The sequence below is a fragment of the Pseudorca crassidens genome, chromosome 9 (assembly GCF_039906515.1).
Source record: "Pseudorca crassidens isolate mPseCra1 chromosome 9, mPseCra1.hap1, whole genome shotgun sequence".
NCBI lineage: Eukaryota > Metazoa > Chordata > Mammalia > Artiodactyla > Delphinidae > Pseudorca > Pseudorca crassidens.
In genome coordinates this window covers 97,090,277-97,117,161 of record NC_090304.1, presented here as the reverse complement: position 1 = coordinate 97,117,161, position 26,885 = coordinate 97,090,277, and the positions used below count along the sequence as shown (strand labels likewise).

Below are 26,885 nucleotides of genomic sequence, written 5' to 3'. Positions count from 1 at the left end.
TGTCTCAGGGCGGCGGGAGATCTTCCTCTGAAACCTGGGCCCTCAAATTACAAGGTTATTTGGCTTGTGTGACCCAATTAATAGCCCTCTGTCCTGTGGGCCTCGCGGGCACCTCGCCTTTTGTCCTGGGGACTGCTCACCTCAGTGAAACCTGTGAGGACAGAGGCTCCCATTTCCTGATGAGAAGAAAGTGAGTCAGGAGGAAGCAGCCCGACTTGTTGCTGAGCCGTGGAAAATAGTTAAACTGGGGGAGAGAAAAAGCACTTATTTAAAAAAGCAGGCTAGGTATGAACGTGTAGGGTGTGGCCCCCTGTGTAATTAGCTGCTCTGCTGGCTCTGGGAGCTGCCTGCCTCTCCGGGCCCGGACCGCTGAGTCAGACTCGCCTGCGGCCCCTCCTCTCCACTCCTTCTCCCCTCTCCCCGTAGATGTGTCTCAGGCTCTGCGGCTGCCTGTCCCACTCCTGCCAAGACGCCGCGTGAGAGGTCACCCATCGCACCTCCAGCGAGCCCGACACAGACCAGCCAGGCAGCCCACGATGGAATCTACAGATGCCTCCAGGAGCGGTGGGGCCAGCCCGGAAGCCAGGGGTGCCTGCAGCTTGCTGGGCCCCAAAGGCAGCCTGGAGACTGGGGCCAAGGCCGAAGGCAAAGAGGCCAGGATCACCAACGGCCATGGCAGGGAAGCGGCCGAGGGCAAGAGCCTAGGTGGCTCCCTGAAGCCAGGCGAGGGAAAGGGCTCCCTGTTCTTGGGCAACAGGGGGCGGGGCGCCATCATCCAGTTTGTTGAGTCTGTGGATGACAAGGGCTCCAACTACTTCAGCATGGACTCTGGAGAAGGCAAGATGTCCCCCTACGCCAGGCTCCAGCTGGGGGCCACCAAGAAGCCACCTGTCACCTTTGCTGAGAAGGGGGAGCCGCGCAGGCCCATCTTCTCGGAGCCCCGCAAGCCCACGGTGGCCGTCATGGAGCCCGGGGACCTCCAGCGGAACATCTCCCCCCGGGCCACCTCGAGCACCCTCCTGCACTCCAAGTTGGGCTCCGAGGAGGTCCTGTGCGACTCGTGCATCGGCAACAAGCAGAAGGCCGTCAAGTCCTGCCTGGTGTGCCAGGCCTCCTTCTGCGAGCTGCACCTCAAGCCCCACCTGGAGGGCGCCGCCTTCCGTGACCACCAGCTGCTCGAGCCCATCCGGGACTTCGAGGCCCGCAAGTGCCCCCTGCATGGCAAGACCATGGAACTCTTCTGCCAGACGGACCAGACCTGCATCTGCTACCTCTGCATGTTCCAGGAGCACAAGAACCACAGCACCGTGACCGTGGAAGAGGCCAAAGCCGAGAAGGAGGTAACAGCGGGCCCCTCCAGTCTCTCCTCCCTCAACGCGTCCTCCCACCTCATCTTCTCCACTGGGGGTTCCCAGGGTCTGGGGCTCAAGTCTCTTGCTGTCCCTTGTCCTTTCAGAAAACAGTTCTTTCCCCTCCCGCCCCCAGGCTGGGCGTCAGAGACGGTTCCCTAATCCTCCAAGGCCTCAGGAGACCAGGCATCTCCTAGATGAGCAAATGGGGGCTCAGCAAAGATGCGGGGCTTGGCCAAGGTCATAGGATAAATTCAAGTCAGGTTAGGGAATCAGCACGCAGTCCTGGGCTCTGTGTCTAGCTGGGTCTTTTCCTTCTTTCTTTCTTCCTTCCTTCCTTCCTTCCTTCCTTCCTTCCTTCCTTCCTTCCTTCCTTCCTTCCTTCCCTCCCTCCCTCCCTCCCTCCCTCCCTCCCTCCTTCCTTTCTTTTCTTTTCTTTCTTTCTCTTTTACTTAAGGGAGAGAGAATTCTTCCCACCTGAGCAGGGCTGGCTCCTGGGATGAGTCATGGGTGAGGAGAAGGGAATTTGAGGACCGCTTCAAGGCCCTTTTTTTCTAGCTTCAGAGTTGGCTTTTGCAGTCCAGTGGCTGCTTCTTGTTCTATCTGATCCCCCAGCCAGTCTCTTGACTCTCCCAGTGGCCTCCTTTATCCTTCCCTCCGCTGGGCCCCGTGTGCTTTGTGTGTGTGGTTATATGTGGACGTACCTCTGCCTGTAGGTGGACACTCTTGGTGAGGGTTGGAGTGGGGGGGGAGGGGTGTGTTATAGTCATATGTGGATGTTTGCATATGACTGTATATGTGATACATTAAGTGTGTTCGTGTTCTGTGTACGTGATCCCGCATGTGCTCCTGTGGGGAGGAGCGGGGGTGTGTGGAAGCCTGTGAACGTGGACACCTTACACCTGGAGAGGGTGCGCTGGCCCAAAGGCTCAGCTGTGGCTGCCGCTCCTGACTCCACAGATGCTGGGCTGGTGCCCCCGCGGCCACACAGCTCTGTGACATGGCCGGTCTCCAGCCAGTGGTCAAGGCAGGGCACCTGACTTTCTGCACCCTGCAGAACGGGACAGCACAGGACACCCTCTGGGCCCAGCCTTCCTAACTGGGAGTCTGTAGGTTACTCTCTCCTACCCACACCCCTGGGCAGGAAGGATGAGTCAGAGATGAGAAGAGACTCGAAGATCATTTGCAGAAGCCTCATTTGGCCCAGGAAAAAGGTGACCCCAGTTTCCCTAACTCCCTGACCCCAGTCTGGCTTCAAGCTTCAGATAGGGAGATGGAGATGGGGCAGGGGCCATGGTCCCCGCCTCCAGGACCTCACCTAGGAGATCGAAACAGAACGAGGGCCAATCACCCTCAGCCCCCGCAACCAGGAAATTGCAGAGCCCCAGGCTGTGTTTTAGGAGACCTGACTTCTAGTCCTGGTTTTTGCCTCTAACCAACTGTGAGATGATGGACAAGTCCCTTCCATTCTCTCAGGCTTGGTTTCCCTTCATGTGAAACTAGGGCATTGGACTAGATTGGAAGTTTTCAAATGACCCCTGGAGCCCTAGGCTTCTTGGGAATGTCTTTGAGGCATCAGGGATGAGGTGGGGGGCTAATTGGTGCCAAGAAGTCAGGGGACCCCCGTTCCCACCCCCAGTGCAAGCAGTGCATGCGCTTATTTATCTATAGGTTTGGCCCCAAATTTCATCTGAAACAAGGGTATCTCCACTTAAGAAAAGCCTGAGTGCCCCTGGAGGACAGGACGGTCTTGGGCAGTTTTCTCTGGTGGCACCTGGGACTAGGACTTCATGTTCTAGTACTGGGACAGGACTCAAAGACACAGCTCTCACCCTTGAAGGCTCATGATGTAGGTCAAGAGGCAGAGCTCAGACGCACAAACCAGTCTGGGGCGCATCCCCCCAGTTACACAGCAGTGGCTGTAAGTAAACATCAACTTGCAGAGGACAGAACGTCAGACTGCAGCGTTAGCAATCTTGTCAGTCCACCTTGCATGGGGACACAGGCCCAGAGAAAGGAAGAGACCTGTCCAAGCTCACTGTTTGAGGAAGAAGTTCCCTGAGTCCTCAACCAATGTTGGGGAGCAACTTAGGGGAAGGGTTAGGGTTCCTTTGAGGGGGATGGGATTACAGGGACTCAGGAGAAAATGTCTGATTCACTGGAGTGACTTTAGGGGTGGGAGCTTCAGACTGTGTGTGTGTGTGTGTGTGTGTGTGTGTGTGTGTGTGTGCGCACCAGCAGTGTAGGTAGGCAGGGGTGGTGGTGCCGAGCTGCTGAGTGGAGATGGAGCTGGAGTGGGGTACTTCGTCCCGGTCTGGCTCAGCTGGAATGTCAGACGTGAGGGATGTTGGCACAGAGCAGTGTTAGACGGGTTGACAGATCAAAGTGGACTGGCGTGTCAATCCTGGCATCCTTTGGAGGCAGCCCCTGCAGACTCAAACATTAGGGCCCCACACAGCTTTTTGCAAGGAGCCCCGTCCAGAACCTGTTCTGCAGCCTGGTTGGTGAGGCCCAGGTGAGGTGATCGCTGACCTATCTTGGTTACTTGCACAAAAGTGTAGACAACACCCAGGGCTGCGGTGCTCATCTCTTGGGCCTCAGATCTCGCTACAGACTCCGAGCAGAGGTAGTGCTGGAGAAAGGCCACTTGGGGTGCCAACATGACAATCCTTCCTCTGCTGACCCAAGATCAGAAGGTCTCCGGTTCCACTCCGAATGTCACAAGGACGGTCCACAGATGTCCTGTGGTCCACCCCTCTGCCTCTGGGCATTTCCCAGGCTGCATTAGACTGATGAGATATACATAACATCCTTTCCTGTGTCTCGTGGCCCTTCCTTCTGCCTATCCCGAGTGCCTCTGCCGCACCGGGTCAGGGGGGAGGATTCCTGGCCATGGCTGCGTGCGGCAGGGCGGCCTGCCTGTCGTGGGGCCTCTTGGGCTCTGGGTTGGCAGCCTGGCAAGGCGCTGGGAGGAGTGCTCAGGCCAAGCATTGCTCTGGAGGGCGAGGTCCTAGCTCGTCAGCGCGGCTCAGATTCCGTGCCCCGGTCGTTCTCCTGACGCCATCAATTGGCTCGGTACCTCTCTGTCACCGTGGCCTGTGGCTTTGCTTCTGGCCTCATTGCCCAATTCTTCCTTGAAGGCTGAACTGCCGGGCTGCTGGGCATGGGCAGTCGCTGCTCATTGAGTCTTGGGAGCTGTGCTGGTCTGGGCTTTTGGGGCTCTTTGGGTGGACAGCCATGACCGGGGTTTGGGAGGATGAGCCAGGCGAAAGGCCTAGGGTGCAGTGGCAGGTGCTGGGACCATCCTCCCCAGAGATCCTAGGGGAAAGCTTCTGCTCTGGGACAGGGTGGGTGAGACAGGAGGTGGGATGAACTCTGTGGGTGCTGGGGAGGAAAGGACAAAATAAAAAGAGGTACAGAGACAGGAGGCAGGGAAGGAGAGTGCCAGGGAGGCAGGCAGAAAACACCCCTGTCTTTGTGGAGTACATCTATGTGCCAAGCGCTAGCCTGAGCCTTTACACGGTTAGTTCTGACGACGGTCCCACGGGGTGGGAGTAACTGCATCTATTTTATAGGTGAAGAAATGGGCTCAAAGTTGCCAAGAAACTTACCCAACGTTACAGCACTGGGAGGCGGCAGAGCTGGGATTCAGATTCACTGTGGCCATAGCCCAGCCTGTTTTCTCTCCACCATTTTAAATGTTGTTTTTATAGGGGTGGCAGTGGCTTCTTGGGGTCACCTGGGAGGTTCTGATTCAGGGGGTCAGGGCCTGGGATCTGTACTTTTAAGTTACCCTCAGGGATTTGAATATGTAGTCAGGTTGGAAATCAGGAATCTAGTCCAGTTTTATCAGAAAGAAACCGAGGCCTGGGAGGTGGGGTAACATGTCAAGGGCCCGATGCTGGTCTGGAGACAGTCTGGGTGATGCTCTTCCCACCCCGTCTTGCCCCTGCCCCGTCCTGACACCCAAGGAAGCAGAAGGAACGGTGTGCCCCAGCTAAGCACAGTAATGCTGGGCTGTTTGACATCTGTGTGGAAATGGGGAAATCTCTCCGGCATTTCAGATTCTTATCCATAGAATCACCATTTGTCTGAAAGTACATATTTGGCAATTAACTGGCTCATCTGGCAAATGTCACAGCCAACGGCCTGTGTGGTTAATTCAGACCAGGGGAGGATCCCTCAGGGCCCCGTCTCCTCTGGGGGCAGCGCCGGCACCTGTCCAAGTGAGTGCTCAGGTGAGTCTGCACCTGAAGGTCCCGTCTGTCCGGGCCGAGACACCACCAGCCACTGGCCACCCTTCTGCTCCCCCAAGGCCAGAAGGATTTCAAGACTGTGTGGCTTACACGGGCCCGTCCCAGGCAACTGAGCGAGAGGCAGTCGCCATGGAGGAGTGTGGGAGAAGGGAACAAAGAAGGCATTTAGGGACAGGCCTGGGCAGGGTGTAGGGAGTGAGCTGGGGAGAAGGAGGAAGTCGGGAGGGAGGTGTAGACAGGGGTGGAGTTGAGGGGAGCTGAGGCCCTGTCAGACATCAGGAGATTTAATCAGATTTCAAGGGAGGAGGGAAAGAAGGAGAAAGTGGGGCCTCAGGGGGTGATGGGGAGGGTGTGGGGAGGAGAGGAAAAGAGGCAGAATTGATGAATTGCCCCGTCCGTGAGGTGGGGGAGCTTGGGCAGGGGTGAAGGGCACGGATGATGTCCTGGAAGGTACAGAGAATAGCCCAGAGGTTGAGGCCATGTAACAGAGCTGAGTCCTGTTGCTGTGTCGTGGTCTTCCCACTTCCTCCCTGGGAGAACTCAGGCAAGTTCCTCAATGTTTCTGGGCCTCAGTTTCTGCATCTGTAAAATGGGGATAACATGGCTTGCCTCCCCAGGAGGCTTTTGCAGATGAAAGGAGAAATGCAGGCACATAGTAGATGCTCAGTAAAGCAGTTAGGGTCCTTCCTTCTAAGGTTGCAGGAGAACCCAGTATATTGGAGCCTTCCTATGTTTTATTGTTTCCTATATCCTGCCTTTTCTGGCTTTTATGTAACCCTGCCAGCAGGGAAAAATGGCCAAGGGCTAAACAGATGCTGGACATATCCCCAGAGGTCTCACCCCAAACCCTCTTCTCCTGACAGGGTAGCACTCATCCCAGAGGTGAGAGCAGACCTTTCTAGTAGCACAGAGTTCCCAGCCCAAGGTCCCTGGTGCCCTGCAAGTCTGGCCTTGCAAGGCCCCCTCCCAGCTGATGTTGACTTCCCTGGTGCCCCAAAGAAACCAGTAGACTAGTTTCTCCTCCGCCCTGACTGATATTTCCGCCTACTGCTGCAGACAGGGCGGCTCCACTTTTGACCCTTCTCTCGCCTGTTTCCAGATCGGCTGCCTCTCCCTCCGGCCCTCCCAGGTCACTGGCCGACACCTCTGGCTCTGCTCTGTGCACCCCCCGCTAGCCTCCCTCTTCCCTGCCTCTCTTGCTCAGGATGGACCCCAGGGGCTGACTCCCGCTGCCCTTGGCCGAGGCCCTTCATTGTTCTAGAGCCCCTGGACTCTCCCTCCTCTGTACTCAGTGCCTCTTCCTCCCTCTTGGCCAGGGAGTCTGTGCTCTGCGGGTAAGACCTTTCCTCACCTTAATGCCCCATGCCCCACAGCTGCCAGCAGGTCTCCCGAGCACCTCTGTTCACTCTGCTGCTTCCTTACCTTCACCTTCTCTAGGCTAACCTTCTCCCCTCGCGCAGGGGCTTAGCCTGCCTGCACCACCCCCTTTATCCCACCTCCTTTCCGCTTTCCCCAGTATCCTCCAATCTTCAGTTCCCCACCATCTAAGCCTCTACTTTGAATCTGCAGCCCGATGTCTTGACCTCCCTCCCCTCACCCCCGGACGATTCACTCTGTATCCCGACTGTGTACGCACCACCCCTGGGCCCCAGCACGACGGCACGCTCCATCCACACCGCTTGCCCCTGCCCACTCCCCTCACTTACCCGTGCCCTGTGGGCCTGCCCGCCACCCTGTCCTCTCCCCTCCGAGCTCGGGTTCCGGTCCATGGAAGGTGCCCCACCCAGCAGTGGGGATGGGACCACTCATCAGCGCTTTCTCTGTGCCAGGTGCTCTCTGAGAGCCTCACTTGCCTGGTCCCAGTTCATCCCACACCTGGCTGGGAGATGGCCTTCATACTACCTCCATGAAAAATGGAGTCACCGAGGCACCAAGTTTGGTAACTTGGGAAGGCCACCTGCCTAGAGGTGGTGGTAACTGGATTCAAAGCCTTGGAGCCCCAGTCCTGGGCTCTGGGTGGGCTCCCTCCTGGATCCCCCAGGCTCATTTCATGGAAGAACTGCCCTGTGCCTGCCCCCCGGCCCCCCAGACCTGGGGGTGGGAGTGAATGTACTTTTGTTCTCTGCTTTCCTTGTGCTGGGTGGAGAGGTCAGGTGAGAAGCCCCAACGCCAGCCGCTCTATCGCTGAGCTGGTGAGGACATCTCAGCTGCGGGGGGAGGCGGCTTCTGGCGTCCCATCCCCTTGGGGCCTTGCTTGCTGGGGGTGAGGGGCTCTCCAGGGACGGGAAAGTTGCCCAGCACAGACCCACTGTCCGGCCTTTAGGCTTCTTCCTCACAACTCAGACCCACCTACCAGTCCCAGGCTTCTCAGGAACCCTCCAGGCCACCGGCTCCGCCAACCTCGGAGTTCGGGGCTCTCGGCTCTGCCCCCGCAGAGTCTCCGCTGCCCACGTGGGGTCTGGGTCCCTTGACTCTCCAACCTCCCACCGCTGTGTCTATTGACAGCTGGCTTCTCCCAGCCTTTGTCCAGAGACCAGGCCAAACCCTCATCTTCATCTGCGTCTACTCCTCCGCTTAAACGTTTTCCATCCCTGGCGATGGCATTTTCCGTGTTGTGAGATTTCCAGCACGTAGCTCGTGGGGCACATGCTTTCTGAGAAGAACTTAGAGTCTCTGGCCTGGGGAGCCCAGGGGTGTGGGCAGAGCGGGCGGGGTTGGAATCCCAGGCTATCTGGCTGGGGGCTCTGCATCTCCTGCTCTAGGCCTTCCCACCTTCTCCACCAGCTTCTCGGCCCTCTGGGCACTTTTTCAAGAAAGCCAGGACACTCTCTCCTCCATCGATCCACTTCCCTGGGTGTCTGCACAGGGACCCACCAGCAGCCCCCTGGCCTGGGAGAGTATCCAGGAGCTGTGACGTGTGGGCCCAGCCGCTCAGGACTTCTTGCCAAGAGAGCTCACGTTCCTGGTGGTTTGTGGCTTCCACATGTTGGCTCTTCTTGTGCTTCCTCAAGGAGATGGCTGGAAATGGGTGGGACTCTGTGTTCAAAACCCAGTGTGGTGGGGAGACCGGTGAGCGCTCCGGGGTGTTCTCAGATGGCTTGGTCTTCCTGCCTTCAGGTGGAGATCACCCACCTGTCTTCCAAGCTGGCGGGTGCTTTGGGAGCACTAGTGGGGAACCCACAGAACCAAAGAACCAGCCAACCATAGTTGACTGACCTGGATTGACCTTAGCTTCACGCCTCCACTTTTGTCTCTGTTGTAGCTGCTTTTCAGAGAAGGACATTCCTCCGCTGGAAGGAAACTATTATCCATACTTTCCGTATCCATCAGAGCTCATGTTCCAGCTCATTCCTGATAGATCCTCTTCCCAACCCACCCCAGACCCTGCCAGCCCATGTTCTCTTCCTGAGCAGGGGTGCCTAGAACCTCTCCTTCTCTTGTCCCATCCATCCTCACTGCCTCACTTGCTGGCCTCTCTCCTCCCCCAGGGACCCTGAATAAAGTCTCGATCTTGCCCAAACTGCAGACGGCACTCCCTTTCCCATAAACAGGTTTATAGCTGTGCCTGCCCAGACAGTCCCTGCTGGCGGCAACCCAGGCTCCTGCTTGCAACACAAGCCTCACGTCATATCATAGAAATGCTGCACACTGCTACTGCCACGGGACACTCCCTGGGCTGGGCTCTGCTGAGCTGGGCTGCGTCCCCTTTCTCCCCTAAGCTGCTCCCTGATGGCCCCAGATCCATTGAAAGGAGTGGGAACCCTATAAATGAGCTTCCTTCCTGCTCACGTTGGGTGGAAGGCCTGGCAGAGGGTCAACCTTATGAAGACATGGCTGGGCTGCCCAGCCCCAGGGCCCTGAGTTTACAATGAGATGGCGTTTGTCTTGTTGCTGGATCCTCGGTGACTGCTGTTGTGCCTGGCATATCCGACGGCCTGATGAGTGTTTGCTGAATAAACGGCGGAAGGGCTGAGTGGTAGACCCTGCTCGAGTTTGCCCCCTGGGTGGGCCCACTCCTTGACTCTCTGGTTCTCTTCCACCTCTTCCCCCTGACTTCTCCTCCAACCCCGGCTCCTTCCCTACAGACAGAGCTGTCACTGCAAAAGGAGCAGCTGCAGCTCAAGATCATCGAGATCGAAGATGAAGCTGATAAGTGGCAGAAGGAGAAGGACCGCATCAAGGTAAGCCGCCCCCAGGGCTCTCCCCAACCTGTGCTGCCTGGAAGAGGTGGGCCTGTGCTCCAGCTCGAGGTCTCAGGCCCACAGTTACAACCCACGCTCGTTTCTTCTGGGTTCTCTTGCCCCCTTCTAAGTGTGGGCCAGGCATCCATGTTGCCCAGCACCTAATGCTCATTTTACATCATCCCAGCAAATAAAGACCCTGGACCAACTTGTCCTCCAGTGTGGCCTCCAATGTCCACCGATGTCTGTTCTGCCCACCAGGCTACCCAGCCACCAAATGCGTGCTATTTTCCCTTTACTTGTGTCAGTGTGGCTAGATGTATGTCTGCCATGGTTTGAATGCTTGTAAACTACAACCTGAAATCGCTGACTCTTGACCCTGGCTGCATAAACAGCTCATTAATTCACTTTCTGAATGATGTTTGGGTCTGGTTGAAGTTTCAGTGGACACACCCTGACTCATCTGGGACTTCTGGGCCCATGGAGTTACCCAAGGGTAGAATGATGGTTCATGTCAACCCACCAAGGGGGAGGAGCTGCTGATAGATAAGGAAAGGTGGGCTGTTAAAAAAAACCCTGGCCATCCCTATCAAGAGACGGCATCCCTCGGTGATGCCTTTGAATGAGATTCTTGGTTGAACAGGCTTGCAGGGTCAGGGCAGTAGAAGTGCCCTGACTCTACATTGGGGACCTGAAGATGCGCCCTCTAGGGAGATTTCTAATTACTGAAACCGTCCTTCCTCTCTCCCCTCACTCTGGACGCAGAGCTTCACCACCAATGAGAAGGCCGCCCTGGAGCAGAACTTCCGAGACCTGATGCAGGACCTGGAGAAGCAAAAGGAGGAAGTGAAGGCTGCCCTGGAGCAGCGGGAGCAGGACGCTGCAGACCAAGTGGAGGTGATCGTAGATGCTCTGGAGGAGAGGGCCAAGGTGCTGCAGGACGACAAGCAGACCAGGGAGCAGCTCCACAACATCAGCGACTCGGTGCTGTTTCTGCAGGTAACAAGCAGCTCCTCTGTCATTCAATCCCTCACTCCTTCTATCCACTCCCCCAGACCCTCATCCAGTGTCCATCTGTCCATCCATCCATCTATCCACCATCCATCATCCATCCATCTATCCATCCATTCGTCCCTCTAAGCTCCATTCCATCTGTCTATTTAATTTTTCCATCCAAGCCATTTCCTTACCTACTTTAAAGATGGCACACAAATATCGCTTTGTCCCAACTTCAGTTGATAAGTACAAATAGTGCTCCAGGCTCAGTAGGAAACCGTTCTGTGATTGATTAGTGATGCCTGCACGGGGTATGGGGGTGTGTGACATATGAGCACTGCATATTTGTTATCCTTCATCTTGTCTGTCTGTCAGTTCCTCCATCCATCCTTCCACCTGCTAGACTGTGTTGGGTACTGCATGCCCAGTACTCTATTAGGTGCTGTGGAGAATAGAAAGGTATAAGACATGGTTATTGCCCTCAAGGAGCTGCAGTCTGGCTGGGAAGATAAGACACGTACAATTAGAGAACAATATAGAAGAGAGTGTAATTAAGTGATAAAGCCTATGGTTCAGGAGATAAGAGCCTGTGGAAGCTCTGGGATGGGCAAACAGGCTGGAGACAGCTTTGTGGAGGTGGTGGAATTTGAACTGGGTCTTGAAGGCCCATTAGGATTTGAGATGAAGGGATTCTCCAATGAGAGCGAAGGGAGGTGAGAAGAGCCAAAGTGTAGAGGCAGTGAGTGGGCATGTGCAGGAGAGAAGCCACCGTGACCGACCCATACGCTCGGAATTCCTTGCCTTTCTTTGGTGCTTTCACGCCCAAAGACTTCACAGCTTGTGTCACACCCATGAACCCCTATGAGGTGACGGGAACCACGGAGTCACAGGTCTCGGTGCTAGTGCCATTAGGGATATTAGCATCTAGTGGATTTTAGTTGAACCCTTTCATTTTACAGAAGAATAAGAAACAAGTGCCTAGTGGGAAAAAGTGGGACTAGTTAGTAGCAGAGCTAGATCTGGAACCCAGCTCCTCTGCCTCCTGTGCTGAGTCTTCCAGCTGGACCATGAAAGCCCCGTGCAGAGAAGGGTCCCCATAGCTCCCAAAGACCCAGAAAGTTAATGGCTTCTTTCCTTTCCTGGTAGGAATTTGGTGCCTTGATGAGCAGTTACTCCTTCCCCCCGCCCCTGCCCACCTACCATGTTCTATTGGAGGGGGAGGGCCTGGGGCAGTCGCTGAACAACTTCAAGGACGACCTGCTTAATGTATGCATGCGTCACGTTGAGAAGATGTGCAAGGGGGACCTGAGCCATAACTTCATCGAGAGGAACCACATGGAGAATGGTGAGTCCCCTCTTGTGGGCAGGCCCCAAGGCCGTGGGTGTTTCCTCCCAGGTCAGTTCCTGCTGCCTGGGGCAGGCCGACATCGAGCCAGCTGGCCCCTCACTGTTCCCAGCCCCCCATCCCACTTAAGGGTGTTTGGACTAGGTTTCAGGGATGGTACCCCCCTCCCTTGAAGTTGCTGCCACAGTTATGCAGCTATTTACAAGGGGCCTCCAGGGCAGGAAGCATCCCAGGCACTGGCTGCACAAATGTCCTCTCTGTGGGTTGTCCATCAAACTCAGGGATTGGTTTCATTCAGCTCTGCGTCTGCTTGGCGGACCCAATCCAGCAGCTGTGTAGATGCTGCAGCTGGTAAGGGCCAGACTCCAACCTGGTGGCTTTGCAGGTTCCAGTGCACATGACCTAGAACTGCATGTGTGCTTGGAGGGAGAACTTGCCTGTCACCGTGGCCGTGCTCAGCAGTGTTGAGCCCAGAGGTGGACTTGGCCTGGTGGCCCGGCTGGAGATGGTTGGACACAGTGTGTCTCAGTGACTCACCAGCTCCCCTGAAGTCAGCTTCTCTACTGAATCACTCTGTCCTCTGCAGAGGCGACTGAATCACCTCACAGCGTCCTAACATGAGAAACTGCCCCACTAAGTGCTTTTCCACCAGTCCCAGCCCAGTCCCTTTAGGGCCTGAAGCTGGACACTTTGCCCAAGCCCCACCCAGTGGCCCAGGCCTTGAGGTTGCAGCCTAACTAATGACTTCTAGCCCCAGCACCCCGAAGGCAGCGACCCTGGTCTTTGGTCTCCGAAGGGAGCATGTGATTCTTTGGGGGATGAGAAGGGGGTGATAGTGCGCAGAAGGGCTGGGACTCAGGGGGCAGCGTCTGTATGTCTTGGGGATGGTGATGTCGCATAGTGTCCCCGTGAGATGTGAGGGACATTCAGTCACACCTGAGGACAGATAAACCATTTCAGCAAGACCATCATTGGGCTTCAAGTGGCACCTTGGTCCTGAAATCCTCCTAATGGCCATGGCGACCATCCTGAGGGGACGGCTCACAGCGATTGGGTGCTCCCTGGACGCTGGCTTTGTGTGAACGCCTCCCTTACATTATCTTAGTCTCCCTGTGGGATGAATTGCACGTCACAGATGAGAAGGCTGAGGCTTAGAGAAGAAGCTTTTCAAGGGGCACACGGCTAAGCAGGGGGCGAGCTGGGTTTCACGCTCCGCTGTTCAACACCTCCACCTGGTGTCCTCTCATCTGAGAAGCAGCTGCTGCTGGTGGCCGTGCAGAGGAGCTGGGAGTGTGACGGTCATGAGCCCTGGGGTACACACCTGGTACAGGAGCCCCTCCGCTGAGGTCTGGTCGGACCGATGAGGACAGCCCCGAGCGGGTTGGGGTGCCCACTGTGCCATTTCTAGGTCATGATAGTGCTGGCCATGGCCTCTGTGCAAGTGGGGCCCTGTGCCCTGTCCAAGGTGTGCCGGGAAGCGGCTGCCAGGAGAGGATGGGTGCTACTGATGTCGGCAGCCCTGCACCTGTGCCTGGGGCCCCGGGCCTCCCTGTTGGCGTTTTGGCACTGCTGTGTGCTTGCGAGTGCGTCTGGCTGTAGGAGGTGGGGCGTGGGTGGCCGGTGAGTCAGACCCTGGAGGGACCGTCTTCTCTCCCTTGATTGCAGTCTGCCCACCGGACAGACCAGGGACTCAATCCCCACCATCAAAGGTGTGGGGTCTGAGACGCACCGGAGCGTCTTCATCCTGGGCTTGGTGGGGACGGGGCGGGGCCAACATCAAGAAGGGTTTCTGTTTGTCGTGAAACGCCTACTGCGTGCCGGGACCCTGCTTGGCACACGTGATGGCGATGGGATGAGCATCCTCACTCCTCCTCTTGTCCGGGAGAGAGGGAGACAGAAGGGCAGAGGGAATGTAGGCGATGGGGAAGTAGCGGGAGAACGGACGGGGGCTGAGGGCAGCTGGGGAAAGGCAAACTTGGAGTCACAGATTTGTTTGGGTTCAAGGGGGTCTGCCGGTGGGTGTCGGGGGGAGTCAGCTAGAGTTAGCTCCCCGTCCTGAGTAGCTCACTCTCCCCTGCACGGCTCCGCAGCTGGATCCCTGGCCATGGAGGCCAGTGCTGCGACTTCATTCCATCTCCTTCCTGGGCTGCCAGCAGCGGCTGAGACAGAGCCAGGAGACAGGGGTGAAGGCTCGAGCCCCACGTCTGCCCTTATTGGCCATGTGACAGGGGGCAGTGGCTTCACTCACCTCCTGAGCCTAGGTTTCCTTATCTGTCACCTGGGCATCTTCATATCAGCCCAAGGCTTGACGCACACATCAAACAAGAGATGAAACTCAGTAGCACCTTGGAAACTGCAAAGCGCCTTGCACACGTCTTCCTCACGGGGGCCAGTCCCAGGGAGGGTGGATGGCCCACCACACAGACCCTCTCTCGCCCCCCAGGAGCTCAGGGCCGGAGGGGATGCTGGGCAGGGAGCCCCCTTCTCCATGGTTGGGGACCTCGCCTCTCCCTGGGACAGAGGGGCTATAGGCTGCCTCGGCGACACCCTCAGTGGCTGAGTTCATCCCCCCCACCTGCCCCTCTGCTGACCCGACCTCTCTGCTTCCCAGGGGGTGACCAGCGCTACGTGAACAGCTACAGTAACAGCTACACCAGCAACTGGGGTGCTCCAGACACCGTGAAGAAGTACTCCATGTACCTCGCATCCAAGGGTAAGGGAAGGGAGCAGATCCTCCGCTGAGGGGATGGTCCAGGAGAGACGCAGCCAGGTTCCCCTGGGGAGTGACCCTCGTGGACAGGCCTGGGAAGGTCCTGGTGCCTACCTGGTTCCCAGTGTAAGTAGCAGCACCTCCTCTCGCCCTCCGTCTGGCACCTGCCCCTCAGCTTCCCTGCCCTGTGCCCACCCCTCCCACCCCCGCGCCTCCAGCCCACACCCTCCTTCTCTTTCCTTCCGGGGGGGCTCCTGGCTGCTGGCCTCAGCCACTCCCATCCACCGGGCTGAGCTGGGTTTTGCTTCTGCTGAGGTTTCTGTGGTCCTGAGGGAGGACCGGCTTCTCCAGAGCCATCCCGCTTGTCCAGGCAGGGGGACTGACGGCTGCGCTTTTAAATTCCTCACCACCCCCCCACGCATGCCAGCCCCTCAGCCCTCCTTCCCAGGCCCTGGCAAGGCGCCGCCTGAGGGGCGGCAGCCCAGCTGGGCGTGGGTAGAGACCAGCGCCTGGCTGTCCTTGCCCTGTGGTAGCCCATCACATTCTTTGGCACCAGCAACAAGCCACAGCGATGCCCGTGACGTAAGGGTGGGTGTGCCCGGTGGACAGAGGGGTGTGTGCATGTGTGTGTGTTGTGAGGGGCCGGGGTCAGGACAGGAGAGGGTGTGCAGAGAAGGGGGAGAAAGGAGACGTGGGGAAGACGCCAGGGCCTGGAGCGGGGAGCCTCGAGGCCCTGGGCACTAATCCACATGCCTCAGACGTGCGCACACACACCGACCCGGTGGGAGGGGCCCAGGGGAGATGAGCTCAGCAGAGAGGAACCTTGGCCGCCCCACCCAACTTGAAAACAACACCTGGGCTTCCGGCAAGGAAGCTGGACCTGAGTACCTGGACCTACGTTCCTGGTGGGGGCCTGGGCCCGGCGGGTCCTGCTCGCTTCCCTCCCCCAGGGCGCTCTCCTTTGGGTCTAGTCCTGTGAGAGGGTGAGCTGCGTTAACCAGCCCCATTCCAGCATTACTGGCCCTGACCCAGACCCTTCTGGCTCCCCAGCTTCTGAGGATCAGACCCTGGGGTGGTATCAAGTCCCCCGACTTGCCCCTGCTTGGCTGGCCTGCTCTGTAGAAGGCGGAGGGGAGCGGAGCAATAATGGGGGATTGAGGAAAGAGCATGGACCCGCCCAGATGTCACTAGAGAGCCCAGGCCTGGTGACCTTGGGCTGGTCACTGCCCCCTCAGTATCCTCATCTGAGAAGAAGGAGCTTGGACTCAGCTGTTAGGAGAGCTTCCAGCTCTGTTACCGTGAGTCAGGCTGTGACATTTGTAGGGAGAAGAAACAGGTTCCTCCAGTGTCTCTGCCCCTGCACTGAGGACCGGAGGGAGGAAATCTGGGAGCCCCGGGCTCAGGGTAGAGACAGGGGAGGGGCCAAGGGAGTCAGCAAGGAGATCAGGAAGCAAGGCCACCAAGGGACAGTGGCCTGAGTCTGGGAGCTTTGGGGCAGTGGGACTGGGCAGTGAGACTTCCAGGAGAGATTAGTTTCCAGGCTCCCTGCAAGAGGGGCCAGGGGCTCGGTAGAGAGGACGTGGCTGTGATGGACAGAGGGCGCAGGGCGAGAGGGATGGACTGCAGGGGTGTGGGTTTAGAGAAGGACCAGCTGGTGCTCGGCCAGAACGGGAGTGGGGCTGGTTAGGCGGGAGGGCAGAAGCCGATGGAGGACTCTGACCCACGCAGACGCACGTGGGGGACGCGTTGTCTGCATCTGTGAAGCAGCCGCGTGTGGAGCCCGTTCTGTCTGCCTTCCTCCCAAGACTGTGTGGAGCCCGAATGGGGGAGGGAGGGAAACACCTGTGCCATGTAGAGCTCACCCCTGGGGAAAGCATCCCTGTAGTGGGGGAGGTATTTTTGGCACAAGCTCATCAGACCCTGCAGGTGGCCGCCCTCATTCGGTCAAGGGCCCTACACCTCTGTCCCACGGTGGCCATGGCCCAACTTCCTCATGGGCACCCCATTTCCCAGCCTCTGGGGTCTCAGTCACGCAGGGCCTGGCTCAGGAAGGCTCTGGTGACCCTCAAAGCCCCTAATTAGGGCAACCATACATCTAGGACTGTCCAGGTTTACACCTGGTCCTCTCAGCATAACTGTTCATAGCACACTTTCACGCGCAGAACCATTCTGATTGGAAGGGTGACTTACGTGGTCACCTTATCCTAGACCCAAGGGAGCTGTCTTGGTGGGGGAACAGGCCCTGGCACAGGCAGAGGCCGCTGTGTGGGGGCAAGGAATCCTGCAGTACACCCCTCAGGTCAGAGCCACAGGCCCCCGACTGAGCCAGGTCCCCCTTTCTGCGATGACAGCCCCTCCTCGTGTGCTTCACAGGTGGGTCGAGGACGTCGTACCAGCCGGTGTCCCCCAGCCGCCTCTCCAAGGACAAGACCTTCAACAACCTGTATGGTACCAAAGGTAGGAGGTGGCTCAGCTGGGGGGTGGGCAGGGCCTGTGTGGGAGCCACACAGGAGGGGCTGTGGGCTGGCTCATGGGCAGGGGGCCTGGGCTCCCCACGTGAGGTGAATGTGGGGTTGGGGACCCAGAGAGGGGTGACGAGGGGTCCTAGTGGGCTTAGGGCGTGTGCGCAGGTATGCGCGTGTACGGGCGTGTGTGTGCGTGTGTACGCGTGTGTGTGACGTCGTCAGGCCGAGGAAAGGCAGCCGGGCACCTCGGCATCCCTGGAAGTCCCTGAGTGCATAGGATCTTCTCCCTGAAGTCTGAGTCAGGGGGAAGTGAACACCGGGGTTAGGTGTGGGGACTTCCCTCCGCGGATGTCGGGGCAGGGGACCACAGAGGACCTCTCCTGATTTGTGTACTCCTGGGTCGGAAAGTCATGCAGTGGTTAAGACAGACTAGGGGAGCCGGAAACGAGAAGTCAGGCATGCTATGAAATGGGCTATCCCTGGAAACCCAGGAGGTGTTGTTGCCAGGGAGGTGTGTGGGCGACTCGTCCTTAAGACCTGGGAGGGGTGGGATGGGCGTGGAGACACGGCTTCCCCAGGGAGAGCTGCTGAGCGCAGGGTCCCCTCTGCCCACAGCGCTGAAGGCACCGCTGCGCCGAGGGCAGGGCCGACCTTCGATGAGCCCAGCTTCTGGGGGCTCCTGCGGGGGGGGTGCCACATGTGGTGGGGGGGAGGGGACCGGGCCAGCTCTGCTAGAGCCCCCCTCGGACACAGCACCGGGACGTCTGAAGAGACGTGGAAGGGAGTCGGGGCTTGGTAGTGAGGACGAGGCCCCCGGAGATCTGGAAGGTCAGGGGCACCGTGGGCAGGGCCGTGCCCAGGCCTCTAGGTGCAGGACTGGGTTCACCATCAAGCACAGGAGACTGTGAGCTCCGTGAGGGCAGACGCTGGGTCTGCCCTGTTCCCCGCTGCGACCCCAGGGTCCAGAAGAAGGCGGGGCTCAGCAAACATTTGTTGAATGAGAGGAAGAGGGGACCAATGAATGGGCGAAGGAAAGGGCGAGGCGGATGGCCCCTTGGAGCCTTGGCAGGCGTACTCAGTGAGGGCCTTGCTGCAGAGTCTGCCCGAGGTCCCTGTGGGAGGGGGTCCACGACGGGGCAGGCCACCCGCCCCAACCCCATGCGACCGCTGACCCGGCTCCACCCCGCAGGTAGGAGCAGGAGAAAATCGCCAGGGCTGGTGGGCTCCGCTGCGGAGTAAGCTCAACCCAGGGGGGGTCCCCCACGCTCCGGGCTGCTGAGAGGGTGCGCTGCCCACAGGGGCTCTTGAAGGCCCTCGCGGTGCCCCTGTTGTCCCTGCCACACCGTCCCCACGGCCTCTTTTCTGTCCACCTGCAAATGGACACTTGCAGCCTGTTCAACCTGACAAACAGAATTTCAGGACTTGTATCAGCTGCTTCCGCCTCCAAGTTTTAGCCTGTGTTTGTATTTATTTGCTCCTTTACTCATTCATCCATCCATCAGCTGTACAATGAGCACCTTCCAGGAAGCAGGCTGGGTGCCAGGCACTGGGTGTGATGCTGGGCCAGATGGGCATCCCACCTGCCCCCTCAGAGCCCAGTGGGGGACGTGGACCATTAAATGTGGAGTTACAATGCGATACGGGGCACGGGGCTGAGACACAAGCAGACCTGGGGCAGGTGACACGGAAGCTGACCCCTGAATTTGCTAAGCATTCAGGTGGGGGAGCAGGTGGGCTATTCTAGGCGGAGGATCTGGTCTGTGCAAAGAGCCTGGGGCAGGCGAGAGCCTGGTGTGTGTCAAGAGCTCAGAGTGCAGCCTGGTTGGAACGTTGAGTGATGGAGGCCCAACTCCAGGTGAAGGCAGAAAGTGGAGACCGTGGGGAGCGGGGAGGGCCTCATGAAAGAGCTGAGGGCTGTGCTAAGGACTTTGTACCTTAATCTGAGGGCAGCGGGCTGTTAGGTAGGGCAAAGACCTGACAACACTTGATAGTTGAGAAGGACAACTTGATGGCAGGAACGATTGGCCAGAAGTGTGATGAGGGCCCAGCAGTATCCTGGCTGGAGATGTGCAGGGGCTGGAGAGATTCACAGAAATGGCCACGTCCCGGCCTCCGTCCCCCATGCCAAGCTGTCCAGGGCTGATGCCTCTTCCTTTCCCCACCAGGTAACTACACCTCCCGGGCCTGGGAATACTCCTCCCCCGTCCAGAGCTCCGATGACCTCCCTGCTGTGCAAGGCAGCTCTTCCTTCTCCCTGAAAGGTGAGCCCGCCCCATCCAGAGTGCCTTGGACTCTACTCACAAGCTCTTACCTTGTAAGGATCAGAGCCCTGCCTCCACGTCTCTGCTGTCAGGAGGGCTGGGCCACCACACGCCAGTCCCTCAGGATGTGCTATGATACAGGCCTCGGTGACAGGGAGGTGCGGACACACGACACTCTCTACACCCCCCACGCCAGACATCCCCAGGGTGCTTCCATCAGGCACCGGATCTTCCTACTGCGGAAAGTTTATTTAACTCAGTCACCCAGTGACTCCCAGCCTTGGTTGACTCTAGAACCCTGTGACCACACAGCACCTGTGAGCATTGCATGGAGCCAGAGTCCTGCCGAGTCCCTGCAGGGAGAGGCAGATGAGAGGATCTCTAAGGCCTCCCAAGTCTGCTTCTGCCCCCCAGAGCTCTTCGACAAGGCTGAGCAGCCGATGCCTCCTGTCCCCTGGGGATGGGGTCACCCTGAGGGGCAGGCCTGAGCCAGGCCCCAGCTCACAGTGGGGCCTGCGGCCCTCCCATCTCTTCCGAAAGGTGCATGGGGCAGCTATGGTGGGCTGAGGTGGGAGCAGGCCTGTCTGCCTTCTGGCTTGGAGACCTCTGGCCTGGGAGACAGGATAAGCAGTTTGGGTGAGCTCAGGCGGAGGGGGTGGGAAAGGGGCAGGCGGACCTCCAGGCAGTGGCCTCGGATGGTGGCTTTATCATCCAGCATTCCCTTCCGGGCTGGATCCCAGCCTATACCCAGGGCTGGGATTCTTGGGTCCACCAGCAAGGAGATATGACTAGAGGGTCCCAGCCTGCAGGACTCCCAGGCCTGGGGAGTTCTGGGACTCGCTTTGGCCTGTCTGGCTTCCAGCAGATCATCCCTGCTCTCTGGTCAAGCTGGGATCAAAGGCCACCCGGCAGGGAAGACGGCCACCCTTGGGTGTGATTTGGAGCTCTCACGCTCCCTAGCATCTCCCCGTTGGCCTGCAGTCTCCCCAGGCGAAGGCCTTGTCCTAGGAGAGCCTCTCCTCAAAAACACCAGGACCTCGAGACACCTGTTGTCACCTTCATGCAGATCAGCTCCCCAGATCTGCTGGGAATGGCCTGTATGGGGGTTCTGGGCAGGGCTGCCTGCCTGAGAGGACTGGCCCCACCTACTCTGGGGCGGGGGGAGGCAGGGAGTACACTCAGGCTGCCAGGGAGGACTGAGTGAGGGCTTTGAGAGCGGCCGTGCCCGTGGGACGTGTGACACCCTCTGGCCCCTCCTGGGACCAGTGCTAATGGCTCTCTCTCCCGGCAGGCACTGGAAAAGTCCCCTATCAGTTCACCACCTTGGGACAGGCTACCACAGAATTTTCCAAACCACTGGATGGCAGTGGGCTGTTTAAATATCATCCTGGTACCCGCCTGTTTTACACCCCCCCCAACCTGTTCCCTCCCACAGCAGGGCAAATGGGACACCCTGTGGGGCTCTCTGCCACTTCTAGGGTATCCTGGTCCCTCCTCCCCAGAGCCCCCTGGAAGAGGATGCATGCCCCTCGCCCCCTGCCATCCCCAGCCCACCTGCCCCTGGATGCTGCCTGCTATACAGGCTGGTCTCCTGGACCACAGCCCTGCCGTACCACCATCCCCACTTCCCTCATGGCTGGCTTGGGATTTTCTTTCTGGGAACTGAGAAGTGAGACCTGAATTCCCCGCTCTCAACCTCCCACTCAGGACCTGAGGAACCCTCTCTTTCCAAGGCTGCCCCCATCCCCAGATGCAGGGAGACAGCCGAGTTCTCTGCTCTGTTTCCACCCCCTTGCCAACCCGGGGAAGGGCCGGCCTCGCCGGCAGCCTGGCAGTGCTACAGGTGGTTTCTGGGCCTGACCAGCTCATCCGCCTTCGAGCAGGCCAGCCTGCCCAGGGCTCCAGCCTGCCCGTGCCAAGGACAGACCCTGTTTATTTCTTGAGCTCCTCCATGGCCGGGGCACAGCCTGTTCCTTGCCAGGCACCACCGCCAGTCCCTGCAGGCTGAGGGCTGACACTGAGAGCACTTTTCACAGGTCTGTGGACTGGAGCTCCTTACAGACCCGCTGGGCTGAGGGGGAGGGGTGGGGAGGTGGGCTTGGGCAGCGCTGCCCCGGACCAGCGCCTCGAGGACCCCAGGCCCAGATGACGCCCATGTGCTCCAGGCCCCCTTGGGCTCGCTGTTTTAACCCTGGACCGCAGCCACGTGGCTGCCCCTCTCTGGGCCCCAGCCTCCTGCTTGTGAAGCAGGGAAGGGGGAGCCAAACTAGGCAGACAGAACGCGAGGATGGGTTTTGGAGTCCAGCAAACCTGGGTTCTAATTCTGACCATTGATTATTAGCTGTGCAGCTCAGGGCAACAGAAACAGGGAAGACCTATGCGAGTCCCAGCACAGCGCCTGGCGCGTGTGCAGCCAGTACATGGGGAGCCTGGTGCACACAGTCGGCGGGGGTGGGGGGAGTTGGGAGGAGTGCCTAAAGGTGGAAATCCCGGCAGGTCGTGCTCATAGAGCGGCTTCCCTGGGCTTTGGGGAGGGGAGGGGTCTGTGGGGTGAGCCTTCAGGGTGGGTGGGGGAAATCCCAGCAAGTGGTGTGATCCTGACCTGGATGTGGGGTGACACTCCCCTGCCGCCTGGCCCAGCCCACCTGGCCCGTTGCTCCTCCTTCTGTCTGCCTTGGTGCCCCTCCCTTTGGCCCACCTCCTTAGGATTCTCCATTGCAGCCCTCCTGGATCCTACACGCCTCCTCAGGGCTGGCTGCACTTGGTCATGGGCTGGATGGAGCTTGGCAGTCACTTTGGAGGTGGCGTCTGTGCTGCTCCGGCCCTGAGCCCCTGACCGCCAGCCCATGCTCCCTCTGACCAGAGCCTCTTGTCTCCCCAGGCTATCCTTCCCTCCTCAGGAGCCAGAGCCCCAAGGCCCAGCCCCAGACTTGGAAATCCAGCAAGCAGAATTATCTGGTGAGTGAGGAGAGCCTGCCTGGGCACGAGCGTGTGCAGAATGGGCACGGAATGGGGCTCCCAGGAGCAGCTGGGCAGGGCCTGTGGGAGGATGGTGACGTCTCTGGGCCATGGGATGGAGGTGGCAGTGGCCTGAATACCTGCGTACAGCAAAGGGTAGTGAAGAAAGACCCAGGGCTAATGGGCAGGGGGCCTGGGTAAAGATATACTTTTTGGGCCTCGGTTTTCTAATCTGTAAAGTGGGCGGCCCAGGAGTTTTTTATGTGCAAATGGTTGTTTGCTGCCTATGCTTGTTGAATGGTGGCCAAAATGCTGAGTCCAGGGGACAGGCATCTCAGAGATGAGTCTCGCTTCCCTGGGGGCCAGCTCTGACAGCACAGAAGCCTTTGGGCTGATAGCGTGGGTAAGGCAGAGGCTGCAAAGTTAGGAATAGATATATTTAGGGTTCGATAGCTAATGACCCTGAGCTGGGGCATCAAAGAGCAGCACGAGAGGAAGCGTGGTCTTGGGGCCCAGCCACCTGCTGACTGTGGGGTCCTGAGTGAGTCAGAGCCCTCTCTGGGACTCTATAATGCGGTGCTGAGATGGGGTTGGACTCTAATACCTGTAGACCCGACATGCCTGAGCCCTGCCCGAGACCTCAGCGATCAGGGGCTGTCCTTCATATGCTGTGCTTTCACTTCCCCGCACGCTCTCCTCCAAGGCCCGTGCCAGGCCCTGCTGCCTTGGGATGGGGGTGGCATCTGCTGGGCCCAGGGGCTGGAGCCCCCGGCTCCCTTCTGTCTTTGCATTTGGAGGTCAGAGCATGGAGAGGTGATTTGCTTCAGGTCGCAAAGAGTGACGGGGGCTGGTTTAATTGGAGAGAATCTTTAATTTGCTGGCGATGGAGCTAAGTGATGGTGTGTGTAATCTGAGCCAGGTCCAGGCCCACCGCAACAGCTGGGCTGCAAAAAGCAGATATGGAGAGGAAAAGGAAGCTTTCTCTTCCTGGACTCGGTCCTTCTCCTCCCTCCCACTACTCTCCCTCCCTCCCAGAGCTCTGATCCCAGCAGAGACGGCTCATCATCGCCTTGGGATGCCTGGCAGGGCAGGGTTCTGGGGTCCCCAGCTGGCACCCAGCGCTCGGGGAATGGAGGCAGGTGCTAGTGTAGGAAGAGGCTGGCCTGGCCCCAGTCCTCTCACCAGCTTGCCACGCAAGTCATTCTTCCCCTGTGCCTCAGTCTCCCCATCTGTAACATAAGGCAGATGGCCTGGATGCTTTCCTAGCTCTTCCACCTTTCATGGGCTGTGACCCTGAGCCAGGGAGGGAACGGGGCAGGGGATGGGGGTGTGTGTGCAGGGAGCACCCTGCCCAGGTGCTCTCTTTGTGCCCGCCTACCACCCTGGACTCTTGACAAGACAGCACCATTCACTGACCTGTGATCTATGTGATTGACCCAGCCTTCCTGTAAGAAAGGCTTCAGCCATTTTGGGGTCTATTCACTTTGCCTTACTGACTCCTTTGGGGTCCAGGCTGGCACCTGGGGATTAGGAGACCTGGTCCAGGCCCTGCTCTGCCACTGAGTAACTTTGGCTGTGTCTTTCCCCGCCCTGGGTCTCCATCTCTTCCGTTGTTTAATAAGTGTTTTAACCAAGGCCTGAGCTAAGTTCCCTCAGCCCCCGCATTCCACAGGCCCCCAGTCCTGCTGTGGACCAGATGTAGGCAAGGAGCTACTGTAGATGCAGGTTTCCAGGCAGGCAGGGCCAGGGCAGGGGCTGGGATCACCCTTGGGGTCTCCTGTACTGGAGTCATTGGGGTGTGAGGCAGGCCCAGGCTCTGACCCAGCTCAAGGGCAAAGCCACTTCTGGAGGCCCTCTAGGGGCCAAGGGTGCTCACAGGGGCAAGCAGCCGCTACAATGTGCTCTTCCCTGCAGGCTGGAGGGCGATTTCTCAGGGCCCTGATGAAGTGATTGGGAAGAGGAGGGAGTGCTGATTTTGTGAAATTGCTGTGGGATATAATACACAGGCTGGCAAGAAAGTTGTCGCCGGCTCTGTCCTGAGAGATGCGCCCTGAATCCCTGAGGGTTCCGGGATGAGAGAGGCGGAAGGTCTGGGATGGGAGGCTCCCAGTAGGTGTTGGGCTGGGGCGGTGGTTTGCCCTCTCTGCACCCCTTCTGTCAGGGAGAATTATGCAGAGAGAGCAGAGACCAAGTCTTGAGACTCAGAAGAGGTGCCTTGACACGGGTGGGGCTGGGGCTTGGGCTCTGGAGCCAGGTTGCTGGGTCTCGAGTCCCAGCTCCTCTGCTTGCCAGCTGGGTGACCTTGGGCAAGTTGCTTAGCCTCTCTGTGCCTTGGCTTGTTCATGTATAAAATGGGCATGATAAGAGTAACCCACTTAATTGGGTACTTGTGAAAATTCATTGAGTCCATCTATGGAAAGCCCTCATACCACTTCTGTAGAGTAGAGAACACCGTAGTAACGGGAGCTACGCTGGTGCTGGGTGGGGCTTCCTGGGAGTGGAGAGACCGGTTGACCAGGCTGAAGTTCAAGCTCACCAGTCGACTGATGGAGTGAATTCTAATTAGGATGTGAACCCAGAGACTCTGATAATACTGGGGCCCAACTCCCATCCCAGGGTAGATGGAGCTTGTGGGTTAGGCCACAGGCCCCTAGAATTATCGGGGTTCAGACCACTGCTGCTTCCTGGCGGAGGTTAGGGGCTGGGCATCTGGCTGGTGAGCTCGAGTGCCCTCCGACCTCCCTAACGACTCCTGTTTCCCCCGCAGTCACAGTACCGGCCCTTCTGCGTCAACAAAGGCAACGAGATCAGGCCCAGCGAGGCCCCGTGAGTGCCAGGCTGGCGGGAACGAGGCGCCGCCACCCCTGCCCGCCCCGGCGGCCCTGCTGCTCTTGCTGTTCTGCTCATCTGGGTGGGAGGGGGCCCGGCCCTCCCCCTGCCCCGCCCCGCCCTCCCCTGCTCTCTCAGGGCCGCCTGGCCTCCCCCTCCTCCCCATCAGCCGGCCCCATCCAGGCCCCCTCCTGCTCTGTGACTAAGGATCACCATCTTCCCTGTGCTCAGAGGCCAACCCTCATGCGGGTGAGAGATGAGGCTTCTCCCCCCTGACACGCCACATTCCCCCTTTTGGGTGGGATCCTTGGGGCCGGTAGTGGGTGCCCACATGGTACCGGCCTGCTTCCCCGGCCCAGGCCCCTGCTGCCTTCAGGCCTGTTGGCCATTTCTCTCCAAGGCCCCTTACCCCGTGATGATGTCAGTAGGTGCCTGGCCATGACAGCTGCCCATCTCCCACCCACACGGGCCCACTTCTTCCCAGCAGCCTGGCCCCCTAGGAGAAGACTGGCCCCATGTGCCCTGCTCTGGTCCTACCTACCCAGGCTCAGCCTGGCGGGGCCTGCCACCCTCGGCCACCACAGAGGAAAAGCTCTCAGTGTCTTGGCATCACCCTGCCCGGCCTTGGGTCTCCCCACATCCACCGCAAGTCTGTGGTCCCTGAGGATGGGCTCTCCTGGCTTGGCAGGATAATCTTCACCAAGATATTCCTTTCTTCTACCTGCTGAGATAAGCGATTCCCTTGATGTGATACACTCCACCCGTGAAAATAGCTACCAGCCCAGCTGCTCCGAGGGAAGTGTTTCATTGGTTTCATAATTGTGATTCTCCCTGACAATGGGAAGTGAGCAGGCTGGCGGAAGTGTGGCTGGGCTGGTAGCCGCGGGTGCTTGTGCCTTACCCCCTGCCCGCACCCCATCTACTGCCCCCACTAGGGTCTCCCTCTTCCCTCTGACTACCCTCCATGTTACATGTTGTCATGGGGCCCAGGGCCTTGAGATGAGCTCACACCAGCAGCACAAATGTGGGGTCATCCCTCCTCTCGCTGTCCCCCTCCCAAGGGCCTGTGGGGGATATGGGGAGGGGTGCCAGCTGGCAGGGGTGGGAGAGGGAGGGAGGGGGGAGGGAGGGAGGGAGGGAGGGGGGAGGGAGGGAGGGAGACACTCAGCTTGGGCTTTACCTTCCTGAATAAACCACTGATCACTCACTTCTTTGTATTGAACAAGCGTTTCCCTGAGGGTCACCGGAGGGGCTGGCTGCAGTTCTTCTGAACACACTTTCTCCACCTCTGATGAGTATGTGGTCATCTCCCCTCTTTCCTCCAGAAGACGTGGTTCCTTTGGGTCTCCCTCCCACCCCTCCCCACACCCACCTGAGTCCCTAGTGGGCAGTGCAGGACACTGGACCTTTCTGAAGCGGCCTCGGTTAACAGTGAGCAGAAGGGAGGATGGTGCAGGTGGGGTCCGGGGGATCACCTGAATACCCCGAGGGCTGTGAGAGCTCAGAGCCCCTGGCCAGCCTACCTCAGAGTCCCC

The 26,885-nt window shown here is 58.7% G+C and overlaps 1 protein-coding gene across 1 annotated transcript; it reads left to right on the top strand.

Annotated features, from left to right (window-relative positions):
* The first annotated feature begins 425 nt into the window (after nucleotides 1–425).
* On the top strand, nucleotides 426–26,467 carry TRIM29 (tripartite motif containing 29). Its single transcript, XM_067751325.1, has 9 exons — nucleotides 426–1,340; nucleotides 9,691–9,786; nucleotides 10,552–10,785; nucleotides 11,929–12,127; nucleotides 14,739–14,840; nucleotides 17,211–17,294; nucleotides 19,468–19,563; nucleotides 22,445–22,521; nucleotides 25,289–26,467. The coding sequence occupies exons 1-9, from the start codon at nucleotides 537–539 to the stop codon at nucleotides 25,349–25,351; spliced, it is 1,755 nt and encodes a 584-aa protein (XP_067607426.1). The 5' UTR covers nucleotides 426–536; the 3' UTR covers nucleotides 25,352–26,467.
* Nucleotides 26,468–26,885: the final 418 nt, after the last annotated feature.